Source organism: Octopus bimaculoides, chromosome 21 (assembly GCF_046866305.1).
Source record: "Octopus bimaculoides isolate indiv1 chromosome 21, ASM4686630v1, whole genome shotgun sequence".
In the NCBI taxonomy this organism is placed as follows: domain Eukaryota; kingdom Metazoa; phylum Mollusca; class Cephalopoda; order Octopoda; family Octopodidae; genus Octopus; species Octopus bimaculoides.
Window position 1 is genome coordinate 6243191 of NC_142948.1, and position 27649 is coordinate 6270839.

Sequence of the window (27649 nt, forward strand, 5' to 3'; positions counted from 1 at the left end):
GAAGAACGTTAATCATCTTCGCTTAATCGTATTATAAGTAACTGGAGATGAAAGAATAGTAGATAGTGGAGGGGTTAGAGATTTTCGTGATTTGCAAATGAAGGCATTTCGTCTCTTGAACAAGATATTAAAAAAAACTGGATTTGGTTTGACTGGCATAAAATTAGATACCAAAGAGGTTTGGCTATAGATTTAGGAAAACATTGTTTTTGTTATTGTCTTTGAGCCCCACGACTCAAAGCCGGTCCCTAAGCTTCCATTGCGTATAAATGACCAAAATCAGAACATTACTCCTGAACGGAAGGCCAGTCTGCTGCAGCGATCAAGGAAAGCAGTTCTTGAAGAATAGAAGGATATGGGGGGAGTTAGTTGATTACATCAATTCCAGTATTTGACTGATACTTTATTTTGCTGACCCCAGGGATGAAAAGCAACGTTGACATTGGCGGAATTTGAACTCAGAACGTATAGAGTCAGGAATACCGCTAAGCATCTTGTCAGACATGCTCATGATTCTGCCAACTCACCTCCTTATAGGGAAAAATATTATGAAATGTCATTAAATTTATAGGAAATCAACAAATAAGGGAAATTGATTAATTCAAGGGTCGCGAGATCGAATCCTCTGAAAGAGAATAAAAACATGACTGCGTTTATAGAGACGGTTCTGAATAGCGTCCTACATCGTAACTCATTTATTTATTGCTCACACAAGGAGATTGCACGTGCATCACTTGAAATTTCGTTATCTGACGACTACAACAAGTTGCACTTGAGTCAAGCACGAGGACAGACGCAGCACATATCTTCCACCATCAATGTCCTAAGTGGGAAGAACTCCTTCGCTAATTGCTTTCATCTGGCGATGAGTGGTGTTGAGTAGAAAACCTCTACAAACACAAGTCTATAAACAGAGATTTTGTAAGTGACATGCTTGATATACGAGTTAAGAACACTCCATTGTTTCACAAGAGTTGATTTTTTATATATATATATATATATATATATATATATATATATGTAGTCTGTGTGCGCGCGCGCAACTGTTAATCCAGACGCGTTTTTTGACTCCATTTTTTATTGTTTTCTTTCTTCATTCCTTTCCGTAGAAAAGCCTAGGTTCGAAACATCGAAGACTTACATTTTTCCTAAGCGTCAAACTAATACACCTCGTTTGTTGTTCCTTCACCCATTTGTCTTTCGTACAATTTTGAACACCCCCGTCACCATCCAACACACATCTGTATTGAAGAGGGCGAGAGAAAGAGAGCTATGCCCTTAGTATTTATTCTTTGGTCAAGTGATTTCACCTATTGTGCTGCATATCATCCAAATATGCGCCGCAAGTTGAGGCAAGCAGGAAAAGTCAAAATTTTAATAAAACTTCGGCGTTTTAAAAGCACTCATCTCTTAAAACAACTGATTGTTTTTCCGATCATTTATTGAGTGTTCTGCTGAGTGTTCTGTGGCACCTTTAACGTCTTAATCAGTGTCAATTAGACTGAAAAGATTTGAAGACAGTTGCTTTAGCGGTTTTAGAAATCTAACAATGATTATTGGAAATAAAACAATACGAAAGAAGATCTACGCGGTCACATGCCATCCTAGAAATAGCAACTAAACCTTCCTAAATTTCGTCCAACTGTCTTAAATCGTGAAAGACTTTGGATAATGTTTTCTATTACTTTATGTCCAAAAAGAAGGAAAGAAAAAACAAGCCAATGGAAACAGCTGGTGGAACGCCTTTTATCATTGGTCAATTCCGTCAAGACTGACCTGCGTCTACACAGCGAGCGTAAAGCATTGTATTGTATTTTGTATTGGTGGGTTAGAATTGTAGTGTTAGTCATCTCTCACTTTCACAGACACATATACAGGAATACTTAAGTACACACACACACACACACACACACACACACACACACACACACACAGTACACTGTCATGCGTATACTGACAAGTATACACAGAGCACAATTAAGGTAAACTATATATCAGAAAAAGAATATGAGAGAGAGAAAGAGGGACTAATCGAAAGTTCATTTCACACAAAATAAAAAAAAATAAAAAAAATATAAACAAAAATAAAAGACATTAATGTTGTTTTATTAAGATTTCAAAGAAATAGTGAAACAAATAAATAAAAACCACAAACTGGAAATGTTGTTAATTAAACAGGGAGAAATTGAGACAGTTGAAGACAAACCAACTTTAAACAAGACAAACGAATTATTTTAGGAAGGTAGATAGGTCGGTGTGGCCAAGACGGGAGAAGACAAACATGTTAGAAATGTTATAGGAAGTCATTCCAAAAGATCTGAACCTTTTTTTTTTTTTAGGAAAGGCAGTTATAACCGTCTTAGATTATTGTAATCTTGATATATCATTACTATACCTGTAATCTAACCTGCTGACTTTTGTTGTTCCAGGTTGAAGGAGACGGTTGTAACAGTACTTTGAACACATCTTATTAAACACTGCTTGCTACGGCTGATTAATTTGCGGAATGCTAACCGGATCGTGGAGACAATATGGAAGTTCGCTACGCAATAAAATTTTGAGTTAAACTGGGCGAAAACGTGACAGAGACTTATGAGATGCTCCAGACTGTTTCAGGATTGACTTGTATGAACCGAACACCTATTTTTCGCTGGCACAAGAGGCCAAGTAAAGTAAGTCTCCCGGGAATCTCAAGATGATCCTCTTTTTTTGACAACCAGAGCATCAACATCCACTGGGTTTCCTCTGACCGGACGATCAACAAAGAGTGCTTAGTAGAGCATTTTAGAGAACTCATGAAGAGACTTCGCCGCAAAAGACCAGAACACTTGCACCAAGACAATGCACCAGAACACAATTCCATCTTGGTAACCAGCTACCTGACAAAAATGGGCATCAAAGCTGTCTCTCACCCTCTCCACAGTCCAGATCTTGCTCCCTGTGGACTTTTGGTTGTTCTTAAGCAGAAGACGATGAAGGACGCTGTAACAAGGGTCCTAGATACCTTCACTTTAGAGGATTTCCATGAGGTCTTCACGAAGCAGCCGGAACGATACAACAAATGTATTGAAGTCAGAGGGTCCTACTTTGAAGGAGAATAGAATTTTCTATTTCTTTCAAATTAATAAATGTCTCTCCTTAAAAAAGTTTCAAAACTTCCGGAATACACGTGTGAGTGAGAGAGAGAGAGAGAGAAAGAGAGAGGTGGAGAGAGACGGATTGATATTTTTGCCGTATTTACTGGTGTAAAAGTCGCATCCCAGTTCTTTCAGTTAAAATTTAGTATAAAATAGTGCGACCATTACACGTGTAAATGCGATATATATATATATATATATATATATATATATATATATATATATATAGATGTTTTGCGTTCTTGTCCCATTCTGTATTATATATATATATATATATATATATATATATATATATATATATATATATATATATATATACACACATACACACACACATATACGAGTACATGTACTCGTATATGAGAGAGGAAGAGACATATAGTAAGAGAGGGGATTTCATACAATGAGAGGGAGAAACATATATAGAAGGAGAAGGGGTTTAAATATATTTGGTTGAGGCGGTTGCCACCTCTCACTTGCAAGTGTTTTCATAATCTAATAGAAAACAGAAAGTCGAGAAACCTCCAACTTTCGGCAAATTCTAATTACAAGACCTGATACGAAGAAACCAGTAAGAAAAAATGGACAGACATCTTCAGGAACGAAGAATTAGTTAATCCGAAAAAACCAAGTCTTTTACCGATACTAACAGATTAAAAGAACATTTTAAGTCGAAGTGAAATGTGTCAAGATGGAATCTACACATACACTTACATACATCCACACACACAAGCATGCACATACACACAGTCTCACACACACTCACGGGGCCCAGAGTGTTTTTAGATTCGATTCGTGCTTCGTAGATTAGACAAATCGGAAACATTGGTGAATTGAGATAAGCCACTTATAGAAGATTGTTTGATTTACTACCTAAGCGGCCTTAGGATTGGTTTATTTATCCCCACACCCCACCTCTGTGTCACAAACACTATATATGTACTGAACTTTCCAGCCATTAATGAAATGGTCCGTATGTTAATGCAATAAATATGAGCAGATAGAGCACGTACCTGTTCTCTCTCTCTCTCTCTTCTTTCTCACACATTCACATAGCAAGACATACATGGGAGTGTTTATATTGAAGAACGAAACACACACACACACACACACACACACACAATACGACATATCTAAACAAAAATAAGATGATGAAAGAGAGAGAGAGAGAGAGAGAGAGAGAGAGAGAGAGAGAGAGAGAGAGAGAGAGAGAGAGAGTGAGAGAGAGAGCTCGATGTGAAAATGCGTGTGCTTGCGCGTGAGGTTTAGATATGGAGAGAAAGAGAGAGAGTACACCAATTGAGAGAGAGAGTCACATCAATTGAGAGAGGTCCATCAGAGCGCGCGCACACGAGAGAGAGAGAGAGAGAGAGACATGAGGGGAGAGAAACCGAGTATAGAAAAACTGGAGAGTATCCTGAATACTGAAATAGCATACTTTGCACATCAGGGGTGGGGAGACCCCGCCCGCGGGCGCTTTTGCGCCCGTGAGCCCATTTTATTGCGCCCGCAGGCCGGTATACTCTTATGTACAAAATGTAGTAAATTTTTCAATTTACGTTAATATTAATTGCTTTACATTAACATATATATATTAATATCAATTGACATCACACTCACAGAGGTATTTCCTGCATGACTGCAAGACATGCAATGAATACCTAAAATGTAGAATGAATGCAAATAAGAATTCAGATTTAACTATAAATCTTGAATTTTTATGAGAACCATCTGGAAATCGGATGCATATAAATCTATGCACTCTATTTCAGCTACACATGGCTTGAAGTACCAAATATTAGTGAAGAAATCAAATAGGCAGAAATAATACAGAAGTCTACGAAAGAACGATTCCAAATACTCGATAGACATTGGACAGCAATGAAGTGAAAAGACTGAAAAACGTACAAAAGTGGTGATATTTAGAGTTGTGACAGAATTGCTATGGGGGGTTTGTCAGAAGAAAGAAAATAAGGGCAATTTGATGAAAAGTTTCAAGAAGCCACTTGAAAGAAATTTCTACAGAAATCAAACACAAGCTGCCCTTTCGCCTATATTCAAGGGGGGGGGGGGGGTACAAAGTTAGAGGAGATGTGATGGAAGGAAACTGTTTCTCAGGGGGATTATCATAAGGTAAAATGTAAGCGGAGAGTTTATGTTGTTTTTTAGAGCACTGGGTAAGTAGCTGAACAGTAGTTAGTTCCTTAACTCTTTGCTTGTCCAAAGCATTTTCGTTAGGTGAGTCCAAAACGTCCAGGCTTGTTTTTGCATTTTTATTTAGCCTTTGTTTCGTATTTTCTGAGTAATAAGAAAACTTTCTTTTCGTAAATCCCATAAGGCAGACTGACAAGCCTTCTTAGATATTTCTTTGCTAAAAGGAAGAGGGAAGATATGATGATTTAGGTAGGACCCTTCGTCATGTTTAGAAAACTATTTCGTTAGTCTGGTGACTCAGTTAAGTCGCTTTCTCCTCCTCCTCGTTAATTTGTTTTATATACAGCTGTATGTAGTTCAGCGTTCCAAATTTAACGCATTTTGTTAACGAAATCTCTTGCTCTTAGTATCATACATGAAATCAAAGTTTTCTACAGTAACACAACAGCACGATGTTTTTACCAAGTTTGGTGGTCGGAAAAAAAACAAAAAAAAAAACAAACTAGGAATGTGCATCATACTGCATGAAAGCCAGGGAAATATGTCCTATGTATCACGTGATACAGAGAGGACAGGCAAAGAATCTTTCTTTTTGTTACCATATTTCAGTTGAAATGCACTGCCTTTATCTCAGTTAGTTTTAAAAATAGCAAAAAATTTAGTAAAATGACCGTCAGTATTAAGATGGATTTAGAATATGAATTAAGATGAAATTTTAATGGAAGGATTTAATTTAGAACCCTTTAAGATGAAGCAAGAAGTTTATATCAAGGAACTAAGCTGTTTCAGGTGAGTTGATATAAAAAACGGTTAAAGGTTTATCTCCACTGACTGCGAGAAAGGGATTGGATAAATATCGAAGTAGCAGTATCAGTCTGAATCGTAACTGGTTTTGCTTGAGGCAAGCATAAATGAATGAGTTATTACAGGAAGCTCAATGAATAAATAAAATAAATAATTAAATAATTAAATACATGCAAGGATCCCTCTGTGGACAAAATGTTTAATGTTTAAAGTTAACAGAAATTATTGCTAGAATTCCAGAATTTGATTAAGTGTTATCGTTTTCTTTTCATTCTCAGGAATTGGTTATCAAAGACTTTCCTAAGCTTCGAGTGAGTTATTAGTTTTCATTTACTGTTTAGGTTTTGGTGCCAGATATAAGAAAGGGGATGCAATTTCGAACCTAGTCTTGGGTATAGATTAATATCTTACAGGATGGGATATTTAGAACAAATATGGTGCATGCACTTTTGTTTCTGAATTCTTTAAAACTTCAGTTCTTCAAGCACCGTCGCATCGGTTTCTTATTGATTTTGTTCGTTATCGATTGAGTTTGTTTTCTCCATAGTTTCTTCGTGGAATCGACGTGTCATCTCGCATAAATCCTCCTGCATTTTCTGCATTTGCTGTTCCAGAAGAAACAGGTCAGCGCTCGCAGAATCGTTCGAGTGCATGGGCGGTGGCATCTTACTGAACGTATCGTCCACAAAATTACCCATTTTTTCGGGTCCCCACATTGGAATGGCATCTGAATTGATCGGAGACGTTTGGAAGGGCTTAGGGTCAGCAGAAAGTGTTGTAGTATTGTCCTAAAATATGTATGAACAAAGTGGTATATTCTTAGCATAATCAGCGAAATGGGATAATAAAAGAGCCAGAATTAAAAAAAAAATTAAGAAAAAAGACAAAATAAAAATATAAAAAGCAATATTGTGAATTTAAAAATTAACAAAAACCAAAAAATTCCTAATACATATAAAATCATTGTTATATCGTAGTTATAAAAGATTTTGGTTGTGGCAGCGGTGGATTTATATATTTCAGATAACGAATAGTCTCTAAATGAACGACATAAGTTCCTACTAGTCATAATAATTCATAATTATTGGATAATTCTTTTGTAATTGAACATATATATGCCAATAACAATACAATTTTGTATTTTAGTAATAATAAAGATATATATGACAACGATAGAAAAACACAAAGATTATGCAATGATGATTACACATGCTGACAATGCACAGAATCCCTCTACACACGTAGTAACAACAATACTGTAAACGCACTTGGTATCTAACATACATTTTGGGATGACAGGAAATTTAGGTTAGAGAGATAAGTTATCATGGATACTTTATTGCAAAATTATGAAAGGAAAGACAAAGAAGTTTTAGTGTTATAGACAATACAAACTCATGCATAGTCAACCACAAGGGTTTGTTTGTGCGCGTGATTTATGTGTGTATGTATATATAGATACACACAAATGAGAATATATAAACTTCAGAGGGATAGAAATATCCAAGATTAGACTGGTTGAATACCTTATAATGTAGGCACACACAGATATATCATTATAAAAACCAAGAGAGAAGATGGAGATAAGATTAATAAAAAATTACTAATACATCGACAAGACCTACAATTGTTTCAATTCATCGCTTATAGTATAAAATCAATCAATTTGGTTAATTTAAGTTTCTTTGTACGTTCTTCCCTGATGATATTCTGGGTTATAATAATTAACCAAACTGATTTAATTAAATCAAATTTGATTGATTTTATACGATAAGCGATGAATTGAAACAATTGTAGGTCTTGTCAATGTATTAATAATTTTTTATTAATTTTATCTCCATCTCTCTTGGTTTATTTATATATATGTAAGAGAAAGAGAGGATACTTGGATTAGCAACAGGTTATTATGAAGAGGAAGGAGGGAGGGGGTATCTGCGAGCGAGATAAAAAGGCAATGAGAAAGAAGAGGCAATAAGGTTGTCTTGGGGTGTGTTCTTTATTCGATACAGTCCCTCTCGACAACCCAGTATTAACATTACAAAAGTAAAGATACTCTTCTAGTATATTCTATATACCAGTTTGTAACCATTCAAGCTGGTGTCTCCCATCTTAAAATCAATAATAAAGTAGCAATCAAAAGTTTTAAAAGAAAATTAAATTCTTCAAAAAAAAAAGCCAAAAAAAGAAAGAAAGAAAAAAGCCCCAAGAAAACAAACAAACAAGAAACAACTAATCACTGAACAAAGACCTAACACAAAAAGGAAAATAAGCCATTTAATTCTTTTAAATGAATTAAAACTTAATAAGAAGATTAACCGTCTGTTTGATAACCTGAGCAAAATTAAAATTCTTATTTTATGAAAATGTCCGCACAACAGCATTGGTGTCCTGCCAGTGTCAAATATTCACTATAATTCAAATCGATGGGAGATGGGAGATGGGAGATGAGAGAGAGAGAGAGAGAGAGACGGAGAGAAATGGAGAGATAGAGAGAGATGGAGAGAGATAGAGAGAGATAGAGAGAGATAGAGAGAGATAGAGATGAAGAGAGATAGAAAGACAGAGAGATATAGAGAGAGATGGATGGAGAGATGGATGGAGAGATAGAGAGAGATGGAGAGAGAGATGAAGAGATAGAGAGGGAGAGTATATGAGAGCGATGGCCAAAATGCATTCCTGCAAGCCACTCTGCTGCGTCTCCCGAACTATGTCTGAGTATTATTTCACCTAAAACAGTTTTCATACCGTTTCAACTACAAAAAATTCACCAAATCTGAATGAATCTGTTCGTTTGAAGCCTTTTAATGACTTCATATTTGTAATATCTTTCACCTTTCACTTGTTTCAATCATTAGACTGTGGCCATGCTGGGGCCCCACCTTGAAGAAGCTTTGGCTGAATGAACTGACTCCAGTACTTATTTTTTTAAAGCCTGGTTCTTATTCTATCGTTTTCTTTTGCCGAACCGCTAAATTACGGGAACAGAAACACACAAACGCCGGTTGTCAAGCAATGATGGCAAGGGGTGGAGACAACACACAGACACACACACATATATGTATACAACAGGCTTCTTTTCAGTTTCTGTCTACCAAATCCATTCAAAAGACTTTGGTCAGCTCAAGGCTATAGAAGACACTTGCTCAAGGTGCCACGCTGTGAGGTTGAACCCAGAACTATATATTTGAGAAACAAACTTCTCACTACACAACCACACCTGCGCCTAGTTGACGATTTTCAAATATATTAAAAATTTTGCTGTTATAGCTGTTTAATGAGTAAAACTATGTAACAGTATATTTGCTTAATTATAAATATAATTTTAAAAGCATGTTGCGTCTCTAGAGCATAAGCAATCCGTTGTTCTACTTATCAAGCAATTCTATCATCCCTAGTCTGTGTGGTGGCTTGACCTGCTGAAAATAGCAACCAAATCTCACTCCCGCAACGCATGTCCTCCCGTATTTAAAAAAAAAAACAAATGTTACACGTTGATACCTCATCTCCACCATCCTGTCTCCCTTTTTTGCTGGGGTAGCCATGTAGACTTGTTCTTTCCCCCACCCTTTCATACTTTAGCCTCTCAATATCTGGCACCAAGCTACCTACCCCAATACTGCCCCCGGCCAACTCCGTCAGGGGCCTTGTCCTGCGAGATAACCTGATTACTTCACTAGTACTGGTGCCACAAAATCAAAAAAATAGCACCCAATACACATTGTAAAGCGGTCGGTATTAGGAAAGGCATCCAACTATAGAAACTTAACCAAGGCAGACCCAGGCTAGTCGAACCGCCAAAACCATGCCAGCGTAGAATACGGATATTAAACGATGACATCATTGGTGCGTGTGAGTGGGGGGGGGGAGCAGTAGACGATCCTTACTCAAGTTGCTGGTCGTAAGTCTGCTCGATCAGAATTTTCAACAGATGTTCTAATTGCAATCATGAATAAGATCCGTCTACGAATTAAAGTTTCTTTTAAGTTGGTCTATTAAATAAATATTGTTAGGCTGTAATAGTATTTGTATTTGGTCAATTGGAAACTAAGCTTTTTGTGTTTTATTATTTTATTTTTGTACAGTACACGCCTGTTTCTGAGTGAGTGTGTGTGTGTGTGTATGTGTATTTCACGTGGTGAGTTTACTGTAAACTAATGGAGACATTTTATAGTCATACTAGAGTCAAATTTGTTAATCCTCTTTGATTAGGACTTCACGTTTTCCTTAAAAGGGCGGTTTAACTAGTAAAGACAAGTTAAAAAGCTAAAACTAAACTCCCAGTCAACTCATTACACACACGCACACGCGCGCACACACACACACACACACACACTTCATCTTTCGTAATGTACTGAATAGTACATTGGTAATAATAATAAAATTAGAACAAATGAAGGAACTGTTTCTTTATTTATATACAGGAATAGCAAGTCCTTAATTTTTCTAAGGAAACGAAATAAAAGTAGAAATATTTACTTTATTTACATTTAAGAACTTTTCATCTAACGAGAGAAAAAGAGAGTGTGTGTGTGTTCACACACACACACTGTGTGTTCAGGAACAACTAGTCAGTCTGTGACACCAACAATGGTGCAACAATAACACTTCAACTTGGAGTGCAACTCCTGGGGGTTAGACTCCCTCTAAGGGTCCAGAGAGGGGAATGAGGCATCACTAATATATTCGTCCTTTCAACAATTCTACGAACACCGGTTCTTCAGGAGTGTTCCGACAACTTAACAGGGTTACAGGAGTGGGGTTTCATTAATGTCTATGCAGGTTGTTAACTACATTAATGGATGTAGCATTAGCTGAGTGGTTAAAGCGTTTACTTGGAAATGCAGAGCTTCCAGGTTCGATCTCATAAAACTCGGGCAAATGCTTTTTACCATAACCTCAGATCTACCCAAGTCTTGTAAGTGAAAATGTGTAGACGGAAACTATGCTGAAGCTCGTCGGTGGATTGAACCTATAACATGAAAGGTCTAGCCTTGTCACACCAGACACCATCGCATTGATTCTGTGTGAAGATTATGTTACGCGTGTCTGTGGTTTACCCAGCCACTTGCACTAAAATTTAATTAGCTGATAGCCCAATCGAGTGAACAACTGATTATTCACCATCGGCTTCGACGGTGAACCATTTTTGCTTTTTAGGTGATGTATATAGATGTATGGAAGTAATACCGTCGAGAGGTGAGGGTTGCCGAACCGCCACGCGTCAGGTCCGTCGAACTGCCACACGTCAGGCCCTAGAGCAGTCATTTAAATTCCCATTGGGCGTTTCCATGTAATTTTTATCAAAATATATACTGAAACGTTCTTAGAAATAATCCCCCCCTCCAGACAGAAAAATTGAAAACATTTGGAATGGTAATTCTAAGAAATAATTATTTAATGAGATGATTGTTTTAGTTATAACAGAATGGGCGACTACAAGAAAATTTGGCGAATGTTTATTAAGTAAATAACACGTTCGTACATTCATTTACCCCACTTAATTCTAATTAATTAACAATGACCCCCCCCCCACCACCACCACCACTACACAGAAAATGTGAAAGTAAAAACAGTGAAAGAAAATATTTAAAAAAAAAAACACGGAAAAGGTAAAAAAATAAAATAAATAATTAATTAATGCTACAATATGCAGAAATGAAAAATAAATAAACAAACAAATAAAAGAATGCAATAAACAAAACACATTCTTTTAATGATCGGGTCCTGATAAACACAACTATACCTCGACTTAAGTCACATGGCATTACCGACCTAACTCGAAAAACGACGTAACACGAAAAAGCATTAGAAGGAATATTTATTAACGTTTATTCTGTTGAGTCTGAGGAGAATCATTCTCTTTTAGTGCCTTATAAATGAACACACGCACCGGTAAAATTTCCACTCATTTCCTTCTTTATTTTTCTAAAATTTTCGTTGCGTCTTGCAACCTTTTCAATAGTTGGTAAATATGTTCGCAGAGACCGCCATAAAGTCGAATAAATTAACTGAGGTTGAGATTTTTTAAAGGAAAAAAAAAAAATAATGACGTAATGTAAAAAAAAAGACGTAACTCGAAACGACGTAAGTCGAGGTTTGACTGTACTTTGAAACCATGCGAGACAGCATGTCTACCTCAACCGACCCTGCTTTATTCAAACATTATTCCGAAAGATACTAAAAGAAGAAAAAAACCACATAACATTCAGATGATACCTGGACAAATTCCTCCTCGAAATACCACACAAACCACCGACATTTGGGTACATCTCGGCAAACAACTCCCTATTAAAGTGCATTACAATGTCCTAAACCTGACTTGAAAGACTGTGCCGAGTGGTGCTATTAAGTTTGACATAGTCTGGGCCAATAATGACCAAAACCTAGCTAAACCATAATAAAAGAACTAGTTCAAAGTGCCACTGCATTGGGATCGAACCCTAGACCTCATGGCAACGAAATAAACTTCTTAACCATTAGGCTATGCTGTCCCTGAATTTGTTTATATTATGTGCGCGCGCGTAAACAAACTATTTAACATCCTGCAATTGTGTTGAATATTAGATAATTCTAGAAATGTTAAAAGGAAACTATTTAAAACCATTTAAAAGATTGAATAAATCATTGTTCTTTATTCTTTCCAGTGATGTCTACAGACAAATATTTCCTTCCCCAATGTTGTCGACTGTTGCTGGGAAAGATGTCGGCTGCTCAATCAAATCATAAAACAGAATGAAAATAGAAAATGAAATAACATAACATATAACAACTAGGATTTGGGCGGAAATATGATATTTCCATTTTTCGGATCCTTAATCTTCAACCTAATTTATTCCCCCGAGATTCTTAACTCACAAGTATTAGATACGTATGTACACGTTCGTTCACAGTTCCCTTTCGTTTACTGAGTTACCAACTTTACTGTACTGTGATCTCTTTTATCCTCCCTTCCTTTCTTGTACTCCACTCCCATTTCTTGCTTTATATTTTTCATCTTTCTTCACTAATGTTATGTCATCCAACCTCATCTTTGTGTATGTGGAGTGGAGAGAGAGAGGGAGAGAGAGAGAGAGAGAGAGAGAGAGAGAGAGAGAGAGAGAGAGAGAGAGAGAAAGAGAGAAAGAGAGAGAGAGAGAGAGAGAGAGAGAGAGAGAGAGAGAGAGAGAGAGAGAGATCGTATGTCCCTTGGATGCCCGTCTTTTTTCCTCAGTCTACTTTACGTTATCAGTATTCTTATCCACATGCATGATTCTCTATGATCCTTTTTTTTTGTTTGCACCTTTGCTGGCTATTTTATATAGTCCAAGTTTCGCTTCCATTGACTTCCTCTCTATCTCATTATCTATTTATTCATTTATTTATTTGTTTATTTTACTTATGCTATCTTAAAGTTGAGTCACACTTAACGCCTGCTGACGAGCCAGATAAGAACTGGAATTAAAGCATCAAATTTACTTCCCGTCTCATCTACTTGCTCTCTACACATTCACTGATCTCTAATGTTTTATTGCTACTGTCAGCTATTAACTATGTTGGTAACTGTTTATAGCAACCATAACAAGCACATGACACCTCACAGGGACTCAAAGTATGTAGTGTGTGTAAACGAATTAAAAGTTAGGTGTGGCCTTATGAGCGAAACATGCGGCCCTTTAATCAGCCAAAGAGCACAAGGTAGCGCATGAGGTGTGCTACGACCATATCATCTTACTACGGTGTATATACGTACGTACACACACATACACACACGCACAGAGTGAAATAATCCAAAAAGGTCACGTGAGAGGCTGTTACTCGAAGTATTCGTGATAGCCTCACACGTCTCGAGTTTAAATCTCGTGGTAGTTTCTTCGATTGCGTTCCCCATCCATCAGATGACCGGAGTTCGATTAAGTTCACGCTCTCCATCCATTTTACGTGTGCAATATTCGCCTCGAAAGTAATGACAGCCTCTGAGAAAGAGGGAAAAACCTCGTCGAGACAAAACTCCGGAAGAAAACCAAAACTTTCAGATAGGGACCGTCGGACTCTTACGCGAATTGTTAGAAAGGATCATAAAAGTACAGCTCCCAAAATTACTGCAGATCGTAATGACCACCTCGAGAACCCAGTTTTCACAAAAGCTATTCGTCAGGAGCTGCACAAAGCTGGTTTTGACGGGAGGGCTGCAATCAGAAAACCACTGCTTTCAAACACAAACGTTGCAAAGTGTCTAGAGTGGAGTAAAAATCTACACATTTGGTCCCTAGAGAAGTGGAAGAATGTTATTTTCTCGGACGAGTCATCCTTTACCTTATTTTCGATCACCAGACGAGTATACGTGTGGAGACAGCCCCAAAAACATTTGACCCAGACTGCCTTCTTCTAACATGGAGGATCTGTGATGATCTGGGGGACTATATCTTGGAAAACCGCCGGCCCAATCGTTTTCCTTCATGGCAGAATTAATAGTCAAAGCTTTTTAAGCATTTTATCTGATCAAATTCATCCTAGTTACGGAACTGTTACTGGAGGGAAATCCAGTCTTTCAGGATGATAATGCACCCATTCACCCAGCTAAAGTTGTTACTGAATGGCACGCGGAATATTCTAGTGAAGTCGAACATTTTATCTGGCCACCTCAGTCCCCAGATCTCAGTATTATTGAACATTTATGGTGCATTTTAGAAAAACAAGTAAAGAGTCGATATCTTCCACCATCATCACTACAAGAACTGGGGACTGCTTTAGCTGAAGAATGGACAAAAATTCTTTTGGAAACAACTCAAACTTCGTACGAGTCCATACCTTGTTGAATTCATGCTGTAACTACTGCCAAAGGCGGTCCTACTCCATATAAAAATAAATTTGTTTGAAATTTTAAGGCGTTTCCATTATTTTGTCCAACCCCTGGACTTAGCAGTATTTCTTCCGGTTCAGAATTCAAATTCTGCTGAGGATAACTTTACCTTTCATCCTTCGGGGATCGTTGAAAAAAGATACCAGTTGAGAATTGGGGTCGATATAATCTACTAACGTCTCCCCTCCCTTGAAATTTCAGGACTTGTTGCTTATAGTGGAAAGGATTTATCATTAAGGAAGGCGATGGACAGACAACAGAAGAATTGCTAAACTCTGATATTATTAATTAGATCTCTTCACGTTCTGAGTGATAGCAAATCTGTTCAAATCCTGCCAGGGTTGACTTTAGAATTCGTCCTTCTTCGAGGGCTGGGTGGGGATGAAATAAAAACCAGTGATGTACTGGCTGGATTTTAGCCCACGCACCAACAATAAATTTAACGTTGACAAAAATTTTGATATTCTTAATTATTGAACGCATTTACACACACACACACACACACACACACACACACACACACACACACACACACACGTGAATAGTTCCCAATTTAGATGTAAGTTGATAACGCAAGTCTAATTGAAATGGGTGGTGCTTTTTATTCTCTTCCTTTTTCCTATTTTTAATTTGTCAACTTAAAATACTATATTCGCCCCAAAATATTGGAATCAAAATTGTAAATGGAGTCAAGTAGCCGATCCCTAGTTAAGTTTCCAAGATGAACTTACACACACACTCAGTATTATGCGGCTATTCTACGAGGAAATAGAGCTTTTTTAAAAACAAAGGCACGCCTAACTTTAAAAACATACCACGTGTCATTTAATTTTATTTTAAATTTGGAGATATAAAAAGAAAGAGAGATAACGAGGGGGAGAGATAGAGGGGAGACAGATAAAGAGAGAGAGAGAGAGAGAAAGAGAGAGAGAGAGAGAGAGAGAGAGAGACAAAGAGAGAGTGTGTAACGTAATTTAAAGATGTGAATCATCCTAAAATGCGGGGATTTAGAAACGGTAAGGTTAACGTCTGGCATGCTGTACGATCATAGAGATTGAAGCACTTCTTCGCTTTTGCCTGAGCCACACTGTTAATGTAACTAGTGCGGTGGTCTGGGGTTCGGCAGCCTTGAAAGGCAGCCAGACACGAAGAAGGACAGCTATGAGCGTATAAACCTTCACTGCCTGTGAGTGTTCGTGAGCATGAGCTCTCATAACCTCTCCACTGGTGGAGGTGCATAGCTAGTGGAAGCGCATGGCTTAATGGTTAGGGTGTTGGACTCACGATCATAAGATTGTGGTACCAGTCGAATGTAATCGACTTACCCACCTCCCATGAAATCGCTGGCATTGTACCAAAGTTTGAAACCATTATTATATTGGGGAATTTATAATATTTCGAAACAGAAAGACTATGTATATATGTTTTTGCAGTATAGCATCACCGAGCCTTAATCCAGTAAAGAGGTGGGGTTCCTGGGCCCATATGTCGCAGAATTAGATTCGAATTTCACATACCCCGTTGTCATAGATACTTCGTTGTGCAACTTCTTTATTTGTCTACTCCGTAGGAAACCGGTATCGGTTTTGTCTGGAGAGTTAAGACAGCAGATTTTGGGTGTGGTAGGTGACTGAATGAAATTGTCTTGTTGGTTTTGTGGAGATCTTTTTTAACTGAACAAGAGAGGGGAGTTTTTACGTGGTTGCTCAACGTGCTGGGAATGACAGTCACATCTCCTACACATCGCACCCTGCCATTTTATGATATAGCTAATGGCTGAAGGACATTGTCTTGATATTGCAGAAAATACCTCTTTGACTGAACAAAAGAAGGGAGTTTCTAGGTGGTCGCGCAATGTGCTGGAAATAATAGTCAAAAGCAAAGCTGATGACCTAGGTAGGAATTGAAATCAGAATGTAAAGAGCTTCAGCAAATAGCGCAAGACATTTTCGTCTGACAATCTAAGATTGCCTTACAAGAAAATAATACTCAGAAGAAATGAAGAATAACAAATAAAAAAGAAGGAAATTTCCCCACCCCTCAAACCAGAGACGAGATGCTTTTGAATTGCTTCTTCAAAGATTCAGTTTTATATTTTAAGAAAAATTGAAGAGACTGCATCGAGTAGAGAACGTGACGTTAATAAATGCCGTTCTCTTGTAATATTGTCATGAATCATGTTTGCTTATGGTGTTTTTGGGTGAATGTCCTTGATTTAAACAATTGAATTAGCATGCCTTCTGTGTTACAGAAATATATTAGCGTCGTATTTGTTTTGTTTTGTTTTAACGTGAAGACGGCGACGAGGACGACGCGAGCGCCATTTTAGTCAAACATGAACAATAGCACTTTGAAAATTAATAAAATATAGGAATAAAACTCGTTTTATCACACTTTTTTTAATGATAATAAAACGTCACAAACTGGGCTTATTGATCGATTCTAGATCTTTGAAAGGGGAGAATAATGAGGCAATGAACGATGAAACGTTGAAGTGATAGGCATGCAGACATCTTGAAACTGAATTCTATGGCGTCTTGTTAGCATCAGGATATCAATTGCCTACAACATAGGCACACGGTCTGAAATTTTGGGTGAAGTGTTAGTTGATTATATCGACCGGTAAATCGGTCTGGTTTTGCAAAGTGGTAGCCATGAATATCAAAAACTCAGTCCCCTTGAAGCTTGAGAAAAGATGACTCCCACACTCAACCAGAACCCGAAAGAAATCTATTTCCTTGTAAAATTTCTCCCAGAAAACACTGAATCCTATACGAAATGGAAAATGAAAAACTGGTGGGTTCAGAGATTCTCTAAGAGTCGAACGAAATACTTTGTATTTATTCCGGTACTTAACATTCCGATTTCAAATCCCGTCAGTCTCGACTTTGCTCTTCATCCTTCCGAAATCGATAAATGGCATAAAAATGACGACGATCCAATAGAATGTCCTCCCCCACGTCGCCTCTAATTTTGGGCCTTATGTCTGTGTGAGAAATTATATAAACAACATCAAACATAACTGTGTGGTTAGGAAGCTCGCTTTGCAGCCATATGGTTTTGGGTTCAGTCTCGCTCTACGGCACCTTAGGCAATGATTTGCTTGACTAAAGGCGGTGCCCCAGCATGACCACAGTCAAATGACTGAAACAAGTAAAAGAGTAAAGAGTAAATGTGAAGGAGTGCCACGTGCTATGAAATATAAAGGAGCGACTGGAACCGCTTTGTAACAACTGAAAACTGCGAGTCAGGAGAAAAAGTCGAAATATGATCAGGTCTCGTAATACAACTTGTGATAATAAATTATAAATATAATCATATGTACTGGAGTAAGTTCAGTTCAGAAAATATTATCAGAAGCGTGGGAGTGACGGGTTTCATTGAGAGGGGTGTGTACATAAACGCGCGCGCGCACACACACACTATATGTATATATACATATTCACAATGTATATCTGTGTGTATGTATGTATATATATATATATATATATACACACGCATGTTTACAGACATCTGCACACATAGACAATATATATATATATATATATATATATATATATATATATATATATAGATATACGCACATAAGCACACACACATTTATTATTTCTGGGTCGAGAGTTACCGGAAATTGAAGTAACAATATGCAGCAAATAACTAGTAAAGTAAGTACGAACATACGTTACACGGTAAGCTTGAAAATTTAATTAATCAAGAGTATACTAATTAAGAGGAGAGGTAGACATTGTTGAACAACGATGAAATCAGCCAAAGAAATGGAAAGGGTGACAATTTGATGTAATATGCTGGGGTAGAATGGTTTGTTGCACCAAAGTCCCAATTCAGTTATCCTCCAATTAGACGGTGGGGATATCCCCGGACAGGTTTCAGACATATTTGACCTCCTCAGAGAAGTATAATCAATTACGTGACTTGTTAGATGCTTATATAGAAAGAGATATATGCATACTCAGGGTAATGTGCATATGTGCTGGTGTGACAACATAGCATGATGCCCAAAGTAAATATCTCAGGAACATCAACCGTGTTACTGCTCAGGATGTTAGCTTTAAAACAGGTCACCTGAATTCACCTGATAGTTTTATTTGTGCTTTTAAAAATTTTTATTGATCGATAAAATTATTACTAAAAAGATTCTATTAAACAATTCAATTTGCCTTCACTAATCAGTGTTAGCATTAATTTACATTTACTTAGTGATTCATCGTTACTTCAGTGAAGTTACTTCATCATTACAGTGAAAACGATGCGTCGCTGACGAGGTCAGTGAAACCAAAACTTGTCTGGAGTTGTTTCCCCTTTTGGCCAAATTAGATAATATTAGTCTTTTTTCTTCATCTTACAATTATTTTTAGTTAGTCCCTTGATGCCCCCTCTATGTTAACCCTAACTTTATTATTTACATGCAGATTGCACTTCTGAATAAATATAAATTTGCTTAGTGAGCAGAGGAAGAAAAGTATATATATATATATATATATATATATATATATATATATATACCCACAGGGTATGTTCATGTGTGTTGACCAGTTTTAGGAATTCTATGACTGGCAAGAAGAAAGGAAGAGTTTACATTCAGACCGGAGACCTGGTCCGAATGCAAACACTGGTGGCCAAGTCTGTGTAGATCCCTCTGGAGGTATATAGGAGTGAACCCCAATGACAGTATTAAACAGACTAATTAAATCTAGAAGAACAGGAACAATTCTTTGCTCCAAGGGGCTTCTCCAGAGTTTCTGTCGACCAAATTTAAATTACAAGGCTTTGGTCCACTCAAGGCAATAATAGAAGGCACCTGCTCAAAGTGCAGTGGGATCGAATCCTAAAATATGTTGTAGCAAAGTAAAACGTCTTAACCGCGCAGCTGTTCCCATATTAATATTCGTAATACTTTTTTCACGAAACGCACTGAATAGTAATTAGTTTCAACTCCATTACTTTCTGTATTGAAACCCCGCCAATTTAGGACCTGCTTACCATTCCACTGACATCAATAAAATGTAGCGAGAAATCCATTCAACCCGGTTTAGTACAATATTTGGCATTGTGCCTTTCCATGAAAAGAAATCAATTTATTGACCAACGGAATTAACAGAATACATATTCTCAAGAAATTTATACTATGTTGTTGCTTATTCACATTTCAGCCCTGACTGAATCACATCCGTTTTCAAAAAAAGTATGTATTAAACTAATTTGTCCATTTTGGGATATATGAGAGTTAATGGAGAAGGGGAAAACATGAACCCTAACATAGTGACAATGATATTCTAAAAATTGCCAAATCCAAGTTTGGATAATGTAGTCGAGAGAACAGAATCCTTGCGAAAAGGAAACTAGAAGTGTTATGATTTGATTGCTTTTTACCACAAATCAGCTTGGTCAAGGCTAACCTTGGGCTGAAACAGCAATAGAAATAGCGGCGGCTTTAGTAATTATTAACATCGTCTGCTTATTAGAACATAGTAGGAACATGCTTGGAAGTTCAAGAGGGGTGTATAACAGGGTCGAGTGTTATCACCAGATCCGTTTTCATAGTACGGTGAAATAATTCCGCTATCTAATGAACATTTAGCAAGAAGGACAATCCATTAACATGTTATGCAGACGACACAGGCCTCATAGAAACAACAGAAAGATATCTACAAACATTAATCAATATCATTAATGATGATCGTGAAAAGATTGGTTTAGGTCTTAATATAAAGAGACAATGACAAAAAAAAAAAAACAAAGCAAAAAGAACAAAGAACCCACCAATTTGTGACATAAGAATGAATGGAACAACCTTGAAACAAGTCGATAATTTTAAATATTTGGGAACCATTATTACATCAGATGGGGGAAAACAAATAAATTAAATCAAAGATCGGACAGGCCGTAGTTGCTTTGTGTGAAAGCAAACATAGATCGTCAAATAAATGGCTACCTATAAAAACGAGGGAAAGAGTCCTGAAGGGATACATAAAATTCATTTCTACATATTGGTGTGTGATGTGGAACATCAACCAACAAGTAGAAAAAGATTATCAATGCTGCACAAATGTGGTTCCTCAGATGAACGTAGGAAAACAGATAGTCTATACAGTAGGGATAACCAAACACGAAGGCTTTAGACTAGTAGTAACCAGCAGAAAACAACATAAACGGGGCATCAAGCAAACTTTGTTGGATATCATGAGAATACAAAGCCAGCAACACTTAATGGCGACTGGAAAACTTAAAGGAAGAAGCAGGGAGAGAGGGGGGGGGAGAAAGGGAGACAGAAGATACTCGATGGCTTTACCATCTGGCTACAGAAAGACTGACCCAGTAATTTGCTGTGTGGGGACTAGAAGGAGTAGAGAACTATAATCACCTATGTTTGTAGGCCAAGCACGAGGTAGAAGAAAGCTATTTGTAGTCTATGCAATGACTAATATGAAATCTCGTTTAAGAAACCGAATTAAGTTATTTCTGTCCCCATCATCTCCAATTTCACTGAACGTTGTTCATGAACTTAATATTTCTAATTTGTTAAAGTATGTATTTTTAATGACAACTCTTAGAAAAAGTAAAAAAAAAAAAAGACTCTCAGAGAGAAACATTATTCAATGTTTCACTGACCATCTTGTCTTATTCTGTTTTTTTTCTTTTTAGTACTCCAGTCGCCATCACTGGTTCGCGGAGGTTGGTCCAAGAAAGAAGTACAACAGAGGTGTGTGCTATCACCAGACTTGTTTCCGCTGTACAGTGAAATAAACAAAAGTGAGTCAAATACTGGAGTTGATTTAATACCCTCCCTTCATAACTTCTTCCTGCAATCATTGATTTTCCACAGTTCAAGCGGAACATAAACAGCATCAATCTCACCGGGAGGGCCTGTGAAAGTCACGAGCACAGCCCTTCCTCCAGTACAAAAGATTATAAAATACAAAATAAATCCACAAGAGGAGCCTTTGCATCGTCGCTCGACCAGCTAGAATTAGCAATCAAATCTCCCTTTAACTACACCCTACCGTCTTATATATATGCATACAGATAACCTTAAAAGTGCAGGATGGCTACTACTGGAATTACTACTCAGTCAAAGTTCCTTAGGATTAAGTAACAATAACAGATGTGTCATGAAGGGAGCCTCTATGTGGAAACCAAATCACTTTCGAACCACACAAGCACAGAAGTTTTAAAGCAAAGATACACGACATTCGATAAAAGTCCAACTTCTAATGAACTGAAAAAAAATATATATATAAATAGATAACGCGGGATGCTTACAGCTTGAAAGTCTGATTGAAGGACTCCTTTAATGAGAACTAACCGCAGGGCCTATGAGAGTAGGGTTCAACTGGAACAGCGGTTCATAGCTCAGAGAGTCAACTATCTGTTGGGTTTCTTCCATAAAAGAACTGAAGAAAACAAAATGTGCTCAACATCTTCGAATTTTGAGAGCCACTTTGCTTCTTCATCCGGCGGCCCGAAAATAGTTTTGTTCTGCTTTGCCAAATTTCTCTTTGAAGCCCTGGTTGACCCGAGACTAAACAATTAGACTATTGTTTTGAATTCCCCCCTGGCTGGGACCAAACAATAAGCCAGGAAAAATTCCTGTGGTGACAACACCAGCGACACTTGTGTAAAAAATAGACACTGTACACCGCCTTCTTCCTACAACATCACATACAGCAAAAACAACAGCTATGTGGAGTAATTCAAGCTCCCTCTTTCTAAAAGAACCACCCACGAGTAATTTACACTAAATTCAAAATCGTTACACGGTTCCTCGTCTCCCATTTTGCCCTCTTCCTCCTCCTCCTTTCTTCGTCCACATGGGAATCAAAGATTTTCTCACTGAAGGATTTTTTTTTCTCTTCACCAGACAACCAATCCTTCTATCACACCCTAACGAAACCCAAACAAAATATTCAATGAAAGCTAAATAAATAGATTAAAGAAAAAAAAAATCTTCCAACTTTAAACCTATACTATTAACATCGTTCGTTACCCATCTCTTACTTTTCGGGCTGCAGAAGTAATTTAGGTTAAACACACACACACACACACACACACACTTTTTTAAGGACCAAATCTTGGTTATGTAATGCAAACAGTCTTTGTGGCTAGGAAATATGTCAAAAGTCCGGGAAACGTCTAATATTTTTCCGGATTGTTTTTTGCATTTGGGGTTAAACCTTAAAAATAATAAACACCCACGAATCATATAACAACATTTATGTAAACATTTGTTTATGTATACCTTGGTGCATATACTCAGTATAATATTCTTTCACATGTCACACACATACGCACACATACATATTTGCATATAAGTACACGCACACATTTGTATACAAGTACACACACACACATTTGTATACAAATACACACATTTGTACACAAGTACACACACACATTTGCATACAAGTACACGCACACATTTGCATATAAGTGCACGCACGCACATACGTGTGTGTGTACACATATTCATAAATATTCACACACATATATGCATATTCATAAATAATTGAAACAAACACGCACACAGACACACATGTACACACACCCCCTCTGTTCACACGAAGGATATATTTCGTCAGAACCTAAAACTTTGCCAAAAATAAGCAATAAATAAGTAAATAAATGAATAAATAAAAACTAAAATATTTTGAAAAAAAAAAAAGATTTTCTTTTTTCGGTTTTTCTCATAAAATGTAACTTTTCTTTGAAATTGTGCTGACTTTTAAATTTCATGTCTTCAACCCAGTCACCGTCGTCTTACACACACACACACACACACACACATGCATGCATTATTCTTAAGCAACCCACCGCCACGTGCCGCTGTTGCATTTTCTGCTGTTCGTTTTCTCAGTCTTTCTTTCTTTCCCTCCTACTTGAACACCCCCCCCCACACACACACACACTCCACCCCCACTAAAAAAAATAAAAGTAAAACAAAATCTTTAAAATGGGCGTAATGAAGACTCCTGGAAATTATCTGAAAACCATTTCTCCAAGAATAGGACAAGATACAGGAATTAAATATTTTTCATTTTTTTAACTTTTGCAAAGACAGCAAAAGGAAACTATGTAACGAGCAGCATAGGAAATAAGGATTATTATTATTATTATTATTATTGTTGTTATTAAGGCGGGAAACTAGCAGAATCGTTAGCATGCCGGACAAAATGCTTAACGGTATTTCGTCTGTGTGTAGATTTCGAGTTCAAAGTCCGCTGAGGTCGACTTTACCCTCTATCCTTTCGGGGTCGATAAATTAGGTACCAGTTGCGTACTGGGGTTGATCTAATCGACTGCCCCCCCCCTCCCCGAAAACTTCGGGCTTTGTGCCTTGAGTAGAAAAGATTGTTGTTGTTGTTAAGGTGGAAAACTAGCAGAATCGTTAGCATGCCGGACAAAATGCTTAACGGTATTTCGTCTGTCTTTAGATTTCGAGTTCAAAGTCCGCTGAGGCCGACTTCGCCTTTCCTCCTTTCGGGGCCGCTAAAATAAGTACCATTCGAACACTTGTGTCATTAGTTGAAAGAAGTATTATTAAAGTGGTGAGCTGGCAGGACAAAATCCCGTCCAGAGTGCAAATTCCACCGAGATACTTATTATGAAGGCGACGGGCTGGGAGACTGGTTAGCACGCCGGGCAAAATGTGAAGCGGTATTTCGTCTGCCTTTACGTTCTGAGTTCAAACTTCGCCAAGGTCGACTTTCAGGATCAATAAAACAAAGTACCTGTTGAACACAGGTATCGATGTAATCGGCTAAACTTCTCTAAAAATTCCAGGCTTCGTCTTTATTGTCGTTGTTGTTGGCACTCCGTTGCTTACGAAGTCGAGGGGTGGCAAGTTTTACATCATCCGAAAAGTCATTAGTTGAACTATTAGTCCTCGGAACGCTTGAGTGACATTAGAGCCCCCAACAAAGGCCCATAAATTAAATACATCTGGGCCACGATCGTGGCCTATCGATCTGTACCTGACGGCCACGATCGTAACCCGTCGAGCTTTATGTGTTAAAAATATTGCATCAATCAAAAACAAAGCACTTTCACAAACTTGCCCAAGAATTTTTGTGTGTGTGTGACTCAACGACATAAAAGTTTAGCATCGATAACCTTCCCCCTCAGTGTTAAAACTAGCGCTTGGTTTATGAAAGCGAAAACTTTCATCTTCTAAGACCGCACGGTAAATTTACGGGAGCAATCTTAGAAGTGGGAGTCCCTCCCGACACTGGGAAATAGTTTTCGTTTTATCAGGCGAACCGCGAATTAACAACTACAGTCCTCTTACTGTTTTCTAGTTCACCATGAAATTGATCTCTAATTTAGGAATGAAAACGGTTTTAAATATCTTGGTAATCCAGCGGTGGGTGAAGAACGAAAGAAAAACGTGAAGTTGTGATTATCAGGCATTTCTTGCTCATTAAGAAGAAAAATTTTGCGACTGAAGAGAGTTGATCGCAACTGGGATATGAAACAGAAGCGTTGAGTCACAGTGGTAAGCTTCTAAGCAGTTATTCGAAGTTAGCTAGAAATAAGAGCCAGATCTCTGTCCTATATCCTAGTGTCTTACTCATAAAAACAGAATGGTCACTAACAAGGTCTCTTACCGGGTTTCCATGCGTATTACTGACCGAGATCTTAGCATTCCCCTGGACAGGACGCCAGTCCGCTGCAGGGCTCAAAGCCAGCAATTTTTGAAGGGAGGGGATAGATCGATTACATTGACCCTAGTACTTGACTGGTACTTTATCGATCCCGAAAGGGTTGAAGGGTAAAATTGACCTCGGTGGGATTTGAACTCGGTACCTAAAGAGCCGGAAGAAATGCTGCAAAGCACTTTGCCCGACTCGGTAACAATTCTTTCGCTTAGCTCGTCGCCTTAATGACCACGTCTAGAAGACCTTTAATCATAGGTATACTCAACCATTGCGTGGAGGCGCAATGGCCCAGTGGTTAGGGCACGAACTCGCGGTCATAGGATCGCGGTTTCGATTCCCAGACCGGGCGTTGTGAGTGTTTATTGAGCGAAAACACCTAAAGCTCCACGAGGCTCCGGCAGGGGATGGTGGCGAACCCTACTATACTCTTCCACCACAACTTTCTCTCACTCTTACTTCCTGTTTCCGTTGTGCCTGTAATTCAAAGGGTCAGCCTTGTCACACTGTGTCACGCTGAATATCCCCGAGAACTACGTTAAGGGTACACGTGTCTGTGAAGTGCTCAACTACTTGCACGTTAATTTCACGAGCAGGCTGTTCCGTTGATCGGATCAACTGGAACCCTCGACGTCGTAAGCGACGGAGTGCCAACAGTACTCAACCAAAGCAGACTTGGGGCACAGAAGTGACAATAAGCCAAGGACTCATCTAGCATATAACAAGGTCCCACCATATAGAGGAGGGCGTTTTCCTGTTTTTAAACAGAGATGTATGGCGGCAGATTTACAAAGATCAGTTAATGTAGAAGTGGTGACGTTCATGCCTTTCTGTCAGACCATCAAAGCAGTTTCAGATCCATGTCATAAAAGAAACCCCGGAAAAGTAATCGACTTACCCCTGCCCCTAAAATTGCTGGTGCTGTGCCAAAATTTGAAGCCGATATATTGCATTTAGATAACGATGGCCTGTATGTCGGTTGCAATTTACTTGATAATTAAATGATATTCAATCCAACTTATCGCTATTAAAAAAAAATTGAGCTTTTAAAGTAGCAAGGAATTAAATAATAAATAAATGGCAGCGTTTAATGCCGAAAATTAAACGCAATCCGTAACCGATAGCTGCAGTCTGGGAAAAGCTGGTTTACCATCATAAGGATTTACTTTAAGTTTTTAAATATTTTATTTATTTATTCATTAAATTAAGATTATTTATTTATTTATTAATAATTTATTTGGCGCACTGGGTCAGGAATTTGGTAGTAAAGTCAATTAAGATCGCCCCTTAACACGAGTATATAACTGGTATATTTTTTTTCATAGTCTGGAAGGATGAAAAGCAAAGTCGGCTCTCGCGGAATTTGAACTCAAAAATGTTAAGAAATGAAGCTAAAAGCATCATAAAACAGTTTAATAACAATAATCCTTCCTACTAAAGGGACAAGGTGTGAAATTTTGGGGGAGGGGACTAATCGATTATATCGATCTCGGTGGAATTTGAACTCGGGACGCAAGGACGGACGAAATACCGCTAGGCATCTTGCCCGGCGTGATAACGATTCTGCCAGTTCACCCGTCGTTATAATAATAATTTCTAACAATAATTTTTTTTTCTTTAACATTTACTGAACCACAAATTGTGTGTGGGAGGATGGAGATGATGATTTGAATCGAATTCAAGTACCTAACTGGTACTTTGGTACTTTATTTTAAACCCGGAAAAATAAAAATGGCAAAGTTGTCTCCGCATGCTGGATTTGAACTTGGAACATCGCCTACATATAGCAGTCATGTAGCAAGTTATTCCGACACAGCAGCGCGCGGCGAGATCTGAATACCGAACCGTGAAGTTCTCATTAACTGTTTTTCTATCGATCGATTAATTAGGAATGACAATAATTGGTTGACATATTTACTAAATACATGGGTGAATAAAGAAGGAAAGAAAACATGAAGTTGTGATGTTCATGAATTTTCCAACTTAATAAAAGTAACAAAAAGAAATTGAAACAAGTCGGACAGAATCATTTCTAGTAAAAATAC

The 27649-nt window shown here is 37.8% G+C and overlaps 1 protein-coding gene across 5 annotated transcripts in view; it reads right to left on the reverse strand.

Annotated features, from left to right (window-relative positions):
* LOC106884502 (uncharacterized) overlaps window positions 1-27649 on the reverse strand; it is a 100346-nt gene that overhangs the window by 14333 nt on the left and 58364 nt on the right. Inside the window, exon 5 of one of the 5 annotated variants that reach the window (XM_089338800.1) lies at window positions 5432-6883. The exons of the other annotated variants lie outside the window; for them this stretch is intronic. Coding sequence (XP_089194926.1) covers window positions 6599-6883 — 285 coding nt within the window. The 3' untranslated portion in view covers window positions 5432-6598. Of the gene's footprint in view, window positions 1-5431; window positions 6884-27649 lie in introns of those variants that run through there. 5 annotated transcript variants of the gene reach the window in all.